At 56.3% G+C, this 10,956-nt stretch overlaps 1 protein-coding gene across 2 annotated transcripts in view; it reads left to right on the top strand.

Annotated features, from left to right (window-relative positions):
* IQCE (IQ motif containing E) overlaps positions 1–10,571 on the top strand; it is a 44,717-nt gene extending 34,146 nt beyond the window's left edge. The window contains exons 17-21 of one of the 2 annotated variants that reach the window (XM_011956972.1): positions 1,393–1,416; positions 4,822–4,932; positions 5,762–5,883; positions 7,001–7,104; positions 9,685–10,571. In XM_011956972.1, the coding sequence (XP_011812362.1) occupies positions 1,393–1,416; positions 4,822–4,932; positions 5,762–5,883; positions 7,001–7,104; positions 9,685–9,806 (483 nt within the window). In that variant the 3' untranslated portion in view covers positions 9,807–10,571. Of the gene's footprint in view, positions 1–1,392; positions 1,417–4,821; positions 4,933–5,761; positions 5,884–7,000; positions 7,433–9,684 lie in introns of those variants that run through there. The other variant, XM_011956971.1, reaches the window with a different exon arrangement.
* The last annotated feature ends 385 nt before the right edge of the window (positions 10,572–10,956 follow it).

Below are 10,956 nucleotides of genomic sequence, written 5' to 3'. Positions count from 1 at the left end.
GCCTCCCAAAGTGCTGGGATTACAGGCGTGAGCCACCGCGCCTGGCCTAAAGACATTTTCTTTGGCAGAGAGCAGGCCAGTGTGTTACAGAATGTTCCCTGTCCTGGATCTGTTTCCTTGTGGGGTCATTAACTTATTCCTCTGTCCCCTTAATTTCCCATAAATGAGAAATAAGGTCTCCAGCTCTGATTCACCCAGGTTTGCTTTTGGCAAGAATGTCTCACATTGAGGCTGTGTACCCCCATCCCCTCAGGCCGGCCCCTGTTTGTGTTTCTTACCTGGTCATGGCTGCTGGCTTTCGCCATTTTAAAGAAACGAGTTTCTCTTGGTAACTAGCCAGCAGTTTATAGGGGACAGCTTGGCCTCCATGAGGTCTGTCCCCACCACCTTTCCCCTTGTGGCCTTAGTGCCCTTCGTGTCACAGCTGTCTTCGTCTGAAAAGCAGTTTCCTTATTAGCGGGGCCAACTCCTGGTCCTCCCAAAAGGGTGGGAGAAAACTTAGTGACTTCCCTTCAGGTGCTGAGCAGATGCTGGCTTGTCTGTCTGTCTGTCTCTCTCTTATTCAGTGCATATATTTCTTTGCTTCCATCTTACATTCTGTTGGTCCTTGTACTCGGTTCCTCCTTAATCTCCCAAGGGACAGATCCTGTGTACAGTAGTACAAATGTGGGCTGTGCACTCTGATGACTATGGAAAATCAGCCGGCTGATGTACCTGTTATCTGGCCGTGGCCATTCCGTGCTATTAAGTGCATATTGATTATTTTGGCGTCAACATCTGGGAAGGACTTCGTTCACATCTATAAGAACACGTGCTCTGAGGGACCCCCTCTGCTGACTGTGACGCTGTGTGTCAGCTGCAGCCACAGAAACTTCCCAAGACACCCAAGGGTGACTGATGACCAGTCAGGTTGAGGCCAGTGATCCAGACCCCTGAACCAAAGTCCCCTTCATAACGTCCCCAGCAGGCAGCCTCAGCCTCCGAATTCTGGGACTTACCCAGAAAGGACAGTGGTCCGGACACCTGTGATGTGAGAGGGCTCTCACACCGGGCCCACATCCACCTCCTTAGCTGCACAGCTTGGCCTAATGGAGTCTCTTCTGCACAGCCAGAGGACCGGCACATGGCACAGACACATCCCTTCATCTGCAGCTCGGGCCACCTCGTGACTCCCGGAGAATTCCCGCCATCCTCATTCTGCCTCTCACTTTCGTCCTCCTTACAAAGGCGTTTGTTTGCTGGGCCCCGGCAGCTCAGGAGGGAGGAGCCAAGGCAGCCAGGCCTCTTGTTAGCTTGATCGACGCCTGTTGGCAAGATCAAGGGCTGAAAACCACTGTGTGGGGAAACATTCATCCTTCTCCTGTTTATTCATGTATTTTTTCTTTTTTTCAGAAAAAAAAAGCTGTTCTGGATGAGGTAAGTGAGGTTTATTTCATCAGTTTCGAAATACGGATTTGTATTTTGTAGTAAAGCAGGTGAGGGGATATTTAAAGATGCGTTGAGTCCTTTTCTTTTCTTTTCTTTTCTTTTTTTTTTCTTTTGAGACAGAATCTCGCTGTGTGGCCCAGGCTGGAGTGCAGTGGTGCAACCTCGGCTCACTGCAACCTCCGTCTCTTGGGTTCACGCGATTCTCCTGCCTCAGCCTCCCTAGTAGCTGGGACTACAGGTACCCGCCACCACGCCCGGCTAATTTTTGTGTTTTTAGTAGAGATGGGGTTTCTCCGTGTTGGCCAGGCTGGTCTGCAACTCCTAACCTTAGGTGCCTCCCAAAGTGCAGGAATTACAGGCATGAGCCACCACGCCCGGTGAGTCCTTCTTTTCAAGAAACCAAACCAGACCCCAACATTAAGTATAACATACATAAGAAATAGAAACATCAAATAAATATTTGGATAATTTTCCACTTTCAAAATCTCTTCATTCATTCCTTCCTTCCATTCATTCTTTTCATGCACATTCACTGATCACCAGCCCTGCATAGGACAGTGTCAGAGGCTCTGGGACGCAGAGGCTCAGACACACAAGTGAACAAGTGGTTACAGCCCGGGGTGGCGCTGGGGGCGGGCAGCCCTGCACACAAAGGCCAGGAGGTCCCTGCGAGGGGTGACGTGCAAGGTGGGCCTCGTGGGACACACGTCAGAGCTCGCTGCACCAGGAAGTGAGGGGAGGGCGTCCGAGCAGAGCCGGCAGGATGAGGAGACTGAGACAGGGCGAGGGCGTGGAACTGGAATGGAGGTTGAGTATGTCACCCACAGCTGAGAACTGACAGATGGATGAACCGTGCAGTTCCAGCCATGATCCTTTTTAGGGAGGAGCTGGAAAGTGAGATCTTTATTTTGCTAGAGTCCTGGTGGCCTCAGATGCTCGCCTCTCCTCTAGGGCCCCTTCGGGGACAGCAGTGTATTTCCACTTAGACCGCGGGAGAGGCCCCAGCCCCAGTCACTCAGAGCGGCCGCCGGGCCACAGGGCTTCTCACGCTGCCTTCTTCCTCGCCAGCAGCTGCTTCTCCGTGGTAGGGCAGACCCTGCACCCGCTTGTCCTCACACTCCCCTGGTGTATCTGATGCCAGCAGGGTTGACAGCTCTGCCATCAGGGCAGGGCTTGCCTTCCCCCTGCCCCACCCATTGTCCCCTTCCCCTTGGCCACATTACTCATCCACAAGTGTTTGCTGGGCTCCTGCCATGTGCCAGGCACGAGAGGAGCTTGTAACAGACCAGCCAGACACTGTCCAAATTTCACGGGGTTCATACTCTGCAGTCAGGACAGCCAGAATGGTCACAAGTGTGGGCGGCGCACCAGGCTCAGTGGCCTGTGCGCAGCTGCAGTGGGAGAATGTTGGCATCTGAAAGCCAAGTCACAGCCGCGTGAGCGCCCTCCACGAGCAGGTAGCTGGACTGCCCACCTGGCTCACCACACTGTCCCTGAGGAAGGGCCCCCTGCTCGCCACTACCCTAGTCTTCAGCCTTCGGTTCTGCAGCCCCTCCGTGCCTGGCCTCCTCGTTCCTGAACCTGCCCCACAGCCACACTCTTGTCCATACCCATCTGAGACATCTGCAGTGGCAACTTCCAACATCCCCGTCTCTGACAGTCCCTCCCATCCTCCAGCAGCCCTCAGGCCCTCATCCCGAGGTCTCCAGCACGTCAGCCTCCCACCTGCCCACTCACCACAGCCTGCCCAGGCTCCCGGCCCCGCAGCCGGCTGTGGTTCCTAGCACATGCCCCTGCCTGGCATCTCACTTTGTGGTTATTCTTGCCGGCCTCCCGTCAGAATGCAAGCTCTTTTTGCCACAACACCTCTGGTGCCTAGACTAGCGCCTGGCATGTGGGAGGCGTTCGGTAAATGCCCTCCAGCGAGTGGGTGAGGGGACCCGGGCTCCTCGGCCAATGGGCCAGTCAGTGGTGGGTGCCGTCTCCCCGTCCTGCTTCTCTCCCTGGTGCCCCCCATGCCTCAGGGTCCTCATCTCTAAAGACAGCAGTGAGGCTGCCTGTGTGGGGCTGTGGTGGGCGTGGGGTTTGCCAGTGTGTGCGCAGTGTGTGGTGTGATGGAGATGCATGCCCCTCTCACCCCTCCGGCTGGTGCAGAGCCCCCTGTCCCTGGCAGCCGCTTTACCGGACGCTTCTGGGCAGCCTCCACGTGGTCACCACACTGTGGCGGATCGTTCATTGTTGATAGCGAGTGCTGCCTCGCCCTCCCCTGCGGAGCTCGTGTCCCACCCCAGCGTTCTTCCCCTTGCTTTAAGACAAAACAAAGGTGCTTTCTGTTCCAGCAGTGGCAAGCCTGCTAGCCTCACTTGGCGTGGGGCTCGGTGGGCATGCTCGTCATTCTCCTAACGTGTTTGAGAGCTGCCCGTATCAGGCTGGGAGGGCTCACAGGGCTAGAGGCAGATTGTTCAAAAATAAATGCTTCCCCAAAAATGGAGCGGGGACTTCTCACGGAGTGAGATAGAGTCTCACTGTGTCACCCAGGCTGGAATGCAGTGGCCCAATCTTGGCTCACTGCAACCTCTGCCTCCCAGCTGCAAACGATTCTCATGCCGCAGCCTCCTGAGTAGCTGGGACTACAGGCATGCACCACCATGCCTGGCTGATTTTTGTATTTTCAGTAGAGACAGGTTTTTACCATATTGACCAGGCTGGTGTCAAACTCCTGGGCTCAGTGGATCTTCCCACCTCAGCCTCCCAAAGCACTGGATGACAGGTGTATGCCATGCCCAGCTAATTTTTTGTAGACACAAGGTCTTGCTACGTTGCCCAGGCTGGTCTGAATTTCCTGGCCTCAAGTGATCATCCTGCCTCAGCCTCCCAAAGTGCTGGGATTACAGGCATGAACCACTGCACCTGGCCACATTTCCTAAGAAAATCATTTAAGATTAAGCTCAAAAGATAAATTATTCTCTTAAGATCACTTTAGAGGTCTTGTTGCGCCTTGCTTGATTTAGAAAACGTATATGGAAAGTAGAGGAAACCAGTAAACTATTCCAACCTGGAAAAACGCTCCAACATGAGAACATAACCATGTGTAAAATACCAGCTCCTATTAGCCACTGAAAGGGACTGCAGTGAGCAGCGGGCCCTTCCCATTCCCAGATTCCCCACCGTGCTGACAGGCGCTGCGCCCTTTGCTCCCTGAGGTGCCAGTGAGTGTCTCACGGACTGGGGTGAGTGGGAGTGCGGAAGGCTCTTTGGGAGACCGGCTGCGCAGCAGTGAGAGGAGTTGCGTTCCTACCGCCGAGGCAGCTCTCCCCTTGGTGCCTCCCTCTCGCCCGCCATTGCCCCGGGCATTCACATCCGCTTTTCTCTCCCTGCTTCCTTCCCTGACAGGCAGCTGTGGTGCTTCAGGCAGCTTTCAGGGGACATCTGGCGCGGACAAAGCTCTTAGCAAGCAAAGCATGTGGCTCAGAGCCGCCCAGCATGCCAGGCCTCCCAGACCAGGTAACGTCTGGGCGCTGGACATCCCAGTGGCCATCTCCAGAGCTGCTCATCTCACACTCCATCCACTGAGAAAGCCCAGGGCATCTCTCAGCCTCCACATCCCCGCCCGCCCAGCAGGCATCCCCTCCACTCCATCCCTGGCCACTCAGGCCCCTCTGCACAGGCCCCGGATGGGTATGGCATTAGCGCCAGATTGCCTTGAGCTGCCGGAGAGTCAAATAGCTCCATGAAGATGTAGCTAAAAACTACCAAAGATAGACACAGGCCATGCCAGCCCCTCCTCTGTAAGGAGGACCAGGTGTTTGTTTAAGAATCCCTACAGTTGGCCGGGTGTGGTGGCTCAAGCCTGTAATCCCAGCACTTTGGGAGGCCGAGACGGGTGGATCACGAGGTCAGGAGATCGAGACCATCCTGGCTAACACGGTGAAACCCCGTCTCTACTAAAAACTACAAAAAACTAGCTGGGCGAGGTAGCGGCACCTGTAGTCCCAGCTACCCTGGAGGCTGAGGCAGGAGAATGGCGTGAACCCAGGAGGCGGAGCTTGCAGTGAGCTGAGATCCGGCCACAGCACTCCAGCCCGGGTGACAGAGCGAGACTCCGTCTCAAAAAAAAAAAAAAAAAAAAAAAAGAATCCCTACAGTTTAAAAATTCAGAACCTGCCGCCAGGAGGCTGCTCACTGACCAGCAATTCCCGGGAGGCAGGGCCACCTGAAATGGAAACTGAGCTCTTCCCATCTCCCTTACACCCAGGGTGTCCCCGGGGCCGAGCACCGGGAGCCAGCAAGGGGCTGTCAAACAGTCGTCTTCCCTACTGTCCTTGCGCCCCAGAGCTCTCCCGTGCCCCGTGTTCCGAGCCCCATCGCCCAGACCGAGGGCAGCCCTGCGCAGGAGGAGGCCATCGTCATCATCCAGTCCGCTCTGCGGGCACACCTGGCCCGGGCCAGGCACAGGTGAGTCGGGGTCACAGGGATGCCCCCTGGGACACAGATGTGGCACAGGAGGCTGCCCACTGCAGTGGGCACAGAGCACTGGGCGCAGGGCATGTAGCGAGAACTGGAGCAGCACCTGCCGCCTGCCAGCGGGACCTCAGTTTGGGGCCTGAGTAAAGGCTTCGCGTCGTGAGGACTCCCTGCTGCACCACGGACGTGGAGCGGGCTGGAAGTTCTGATCCTCGGGAGCCTTTCCAGAGTCGCTTCTTCCCTACTGGGAGGAGACAAGAAGAGGAGCTTCAGACACCATGTAGCTCAGGTCGCCGTCAGTCTGGCCTGGCTTTCGGCTGTGCTGAAAGAAAACTGCGATGTGACCTCAGTGTTGGACATGGCATATAACAGGCGACACGTGCGGGGTCTAGATGGCAGCGTTCCTACAGGCCTCCTGGTGGATTCGCTAGGACTTTCTTGGTTGCAGAAATCAAAACCCCTTGAAGTGAGCCTGGGCAGAGGGGGAGTTTAGAGTAGAGGGAAGAGACGGCCCCGCTCCCTCACCCTCCTCTGCTTTACCCTGCATGGGGCTTGTTCCCCTCTTATCACAGACTGCTCTGGTTCTCGGCCTCCATGGTGGAGACACGCAGCCACCCAGCACTTCCAAGTGGGCAGTTTCTCCCTCCAAGGCCGCATCTGCATCTCGTGGTCCTGATCCCATGTGGCCTGGGACACACCATGGGCTCGGGAGTCGGGGACCCGTCGCTGGGCAGCGAGCCCCAGCCAGGACGTGGAGGGCCATGCAACCTGCAACCACGTCCGTCCCTGGGGAACGGCAGCTGGGCTGACCCAGACAGGAGACAGGGAAGGGAGCCGTCTGAGGCCAGCTTATAAAACCGAACTGGCCTGACCTCAGCATGGTCCCTGAGGAGATGGACAGGGGACGTGTCTGAGGCTCTTCATGGCCGGACGTTTCTGGACCCTGGGTACATCTCGGGTACAGGGCTGGCCGTGGGGCTCGGGGGTGGCTGTGTGTTTGCTTTCACTGGAATACTTGCCTCCAGGCAAATTAGTGAGGCCTGTCGTAAACCTCAGAGAGGCTTGTACTCTCTAAAGGCAGAATCAGCTGGCGTTTTCTTTTTTCCAGCGCTACCAGTAAAAGAACCACCGCCGCAGCTTCTACGAAGAGGAGATCGGCTTCAGCCACACATGGGGACGCCTCCTCCCCACCCTTCCTCGCAGCTCCTCCTGGTAATTTCATTCATTTGGATTCTGGCACCAGGGCAGCTGGTCTACTGAGGTCCCAGCCAAAGAGTGGCCACCTCCAGGAAGGCCAGGCTGTGTCAGGACGGAAGGGAGGAGTCTCCCATCTGGAGCTGCCTCTGAACTAAGCGTCGCCTTATGCCAGGAAGGCCCCCAACAGAGCCCCCCTTGGCCCAGCTTGTCCGTTGTCCCTGGAGCTGCAGAGGTCCCGGCTGCCTTTATGTTTACTCTCAGCTCCAATGGGACCCAGGTGGCTTCCTCCTTCGGACCAGCATTTCTCCCGTTTGTTGGTTAAGTAAAACTGTGTTATTGTTTCCTTTTCTATTTTGTTAAAGCCCAAAAACAGTCCGTGAAGAAGCCGCTGGCGCTGCAGGATGCCACGCCCTCGGGTGAGGCCTCATCCCTGCTGTGCCGCAGCTGCCCGGAGCTGACGGGGGTGCCCCAGCAGGGCCCTGCCTTTCTCTGGCCGTCAGTCCCTTCATGTGCAAAGTAGAGAACGGGCTAGACAGCTCGAAAGCCACTCTGCACCCCCAAATCTACGCTGCTCTGCGTAGACTTGAGATCCCGTGTCTTATCCTGCGATTAGAAACCCCTCATTGACGCTTCCTGTAAGGGGAGGATGAGTGCAGAGGCACAGTGTCGAGACGGGACTGTCGGGAGATGGAGAAGGGCGGCCTTGAGACCCTGTTGAGGAGTGTGGCGTGCAGGGCTCTCTCGCGTGGGAAGTGTTAGGTGAAGGGCTTTGCTGTGCTGAGTCCTTAGGTCTCCAGGGTGGAGGCAGGGAGGGAGGAGACAGAACAGCAAGGAAAACCACAAAGGAAGAGGCTCTTCTGAGCCCAAAGAATGAGGGTGATGAAGGCCGGGGGTGAAGGAAGGGTGAGGCCTGCCCGGGACCCACACGCCTTAATGAGAATGTCCCTTCAGGACGGGCCCAGGGAGGCGGCGGCCCCCCAGCACCGCTCCAGTAAGTGCGGGGGCCCATGGTGGGCGGAGGCCTTGCTTAGGAGATCCCTCCTGTGATGACGCGGAGTCACGGAGTCGGGAAGAGGCCGTTTTGGGGCCCACATCCGACCTGGAGCCCGAAAGCCTTCCCTCCCCAGCGGGTCCCGTTAGGGGCTGTGTCTTAGAGAGTCGCCTGCACGAGCTAAGAACTGTACACCACGTTTGACCTGGAAATACCACAGATGAAATCACGTTTTTTTCTTTTCAGTCATTTTTTAACCTAGTTTCGTCAGAGCTAGAAAACTTTGAACTTTGATATTCGTTCCAAAACCTCCATTTGTAAAGCTCAACAAAAAGATGAGCCGCCTGGGGTTTCGGGGAGAATGTGCAAACACGCAAAGCCGTCCGGCCGGCCTGTGGCTCACGGGCTCTGCAAAAGGTTTTCCACTGTTCTGCCGGCTTCACCAGACCCTGCGTTCGGCGACCTTTAGAGGCTTCGATCAGGGGCTAAAGCGAGCCTTGTTGCTGCCCTTTTCTCTTGCTAAACACAAGTGATTTTGAAGGGGCAAGTTCATCCCAGTGACCCAGGGATTCAGCTTGATTGACCTAAGGAAATGTCTCTGTGAAAAGTATAAATCGAGCTTTTGTTTGAGCTGATTTGTTGTTTTTGAAGATTACCATGAAAACTGTTTTTAATTTCCTAAGGTTCCCCTTTAATATGGATTTTCTTGGAAGTTGCAGGAAAAAAAAGCTGACACAGTTACAGTATCTGCAGCATGGCCGAATTGCCGTTTCCTTCCCTTTTTAAAATCTCACATCAGCAGTTAGTTACTTTTTTACTTTCATCTTTCAAGGCAGTAAGAGTCGGGCTCCCTGGCGAGGAGCTCTGGGGCTGCTGGTGTGGTAGGGCCGGTCCCTTCTTCAGCTCTGGTACCCACCCCCATCCCGTCTGTAGGTGGCTTCCCATTCTAGAGTGGATTAAAAGTTCTGAACACTCTAGATGCTTATGAAGGAAGTAGCATCCAAGGGGGAATGGCCGAGCAGCTTGCAGGCTCACAGCAATCCGTGCCTTGCCCCCTCCTGCCTTCCATACCAGTGGCCAGCGAGTTAACAGGGAAGCTGGCTTTTTTTTTTTTTTTTAAGATGTGGTCTCGCCGCATTGCCCAGACTGGTCTAGAACTCCTAGGTTCAAGCCACCCTCCCACCGCGGCCTCCCAGAGTCCTGGGGTTACAAGCGTGAGCCACTGCACCCAGCAGAAATGCTCCTACGCACAGGTAGCCGCCTGGCCAGGCCCCAGACTCCTGGGCTGCTGCTGTGGGAACGACTTCCGGGGAATTCCTCCAGCGCAGACTCGAGGTTCCTCCGTGCTGGCAAATGTCTGCTTTTGCAGGAGTTTGGATTTGGGGAATGGTGATACTCAGAGCTGAATGTGAAGGCTAGGAGAGCGAGGCTTTCTGGCAGGTGTGTGAGTTGGTCCTGCGGGCCTGTGTGCCCCATGGCTTACTGCTTCTGGGGGTAGCCGCTGTCTTACCTGCCGGGGAAGACCAGCCAGTGTAAGGGTGTCTGTGGTGGCAGCCCCTGAGGTCAGCGTGGCTGACCCGTCTCCCTGTGGTTCATTTCCGCAGACCCCTCTCCCGCAGGGCCACAGCCCGTGGCACCTCCACCTGGGGATGACGTCAACTCCGATGATTCCGACGATATTGTCATCGCCCCGTCTCTGCCCACGAAGAAGAACTTTCCAGTCTAGGTCCCCGTCACTGTCTCCATGACGTGATGGCAGCACTGCTGAGGACATAGGAGCCACGACTGGAAAGATAATTTGTCGTGTTAGGAGAAGAATGATACCTACTTAACATCTCAACATCTGCGTCGTCTCTCTCTGTGCTTTTGCTTGTGGAAGGAAATCCAAATGCCTTTACTTTCTTCTCCGGGGAGGGCCAGCGGCTCGCATCCCCCTCGTCTCCAGCTGCAGCTCGGATGGTGGGTTTTCAGTGCCGACAGACACGTCTGCCGTGAGTTCACGGACACCAGGGAGCCCTGTAGTGACATGTTATCTGACCACCTCGCCACCTGCCCACGACCTTGACCATGAGGAGCTATCCGCAGCTAGCGGCAACACCATGCCCCCTCTTCCTGGTGACACCCACGACAACCAGGATTTGCTTCAATCTCGGCCCAGGCCAGGCAGAGGCGCCCCGCTGTGCCTTAGGAAGGTGTGAGACCAGCTTCCCCCATCCCCACAGCAAAACACGGCATGTCCCAAGCCAGTGAGGAGCTAAAGACACCCAGGTCCCCAAATGAGCCTACTCCATGCCCCACCTGCCCACACCGTCCTTTCCCATCACCCTCGCTACCCCCTGGAGCACCGCCCTCCAGAGCTGCCCTTCCCAGGAAGGAGTTTGGTTGGATTCTGTCACTGTGGAGACAAAGTCTTTTCTTTAATTCCAAATTATAATCACAAAAGCAGCATCACACTTGCTTTTGAGAACATCAGGGTGATGTGTGTTCCCAAACCGGCAGCGGGTGCCTTAGCCTCTGTGGGGCCACCCAGGGGAAGGAGAGAAGAGGAGGGTGAGGAGGCAGGCTCGCCGTTCCAAGGGAGAGCACAGGCTCGTGGTGGGGTGTGTTGCATGTGGTGTCTGGGACAGTCCCCATCACCCCATGTATGCGGCCTCTACACTCCCAGCTCCACTGCTGGCCTGGGCTGGGCTGGGCGTGCGGAGCCTGGGGGGCCAGCGGCTGAGGAGGCCTGGGAGGAGCCCTTGGAGGCAGCGGCTGCAGAGGCCTGGGAGGAGCCCTTGGAGGCAGCGGCTGTGGAGGCCTGGGAGGGAGTTCCTGGGGGAAGCGCACAATGTCCAGTGCCCATCTCTTGCTTTTGTGTGAGATTAGCCCCTGCT

The sequence above is a fragment of the Colobus angolensis genome, unplaced genomic scaffold (assembly GCF_000951035.1).
Source record: "Colobus angolensis palliatus isolate OR3802 unplaced genomic scaffold, Cang.pa_1.0 Scaffold43, whole genome shotgun sequence".
Taxonomy (NCBI): domain Eukaryota; kingdom Metazoa; phylum Chordata; class Mammalia; order Primates; family Cercopithecidae; genus Colobus; species Colobus angolensis.
The sequence above is the reverse complement of the archived record's forward strand: the minus strand, read 5'-3'. Positions and strand labels throughout refer to the sequence as shown.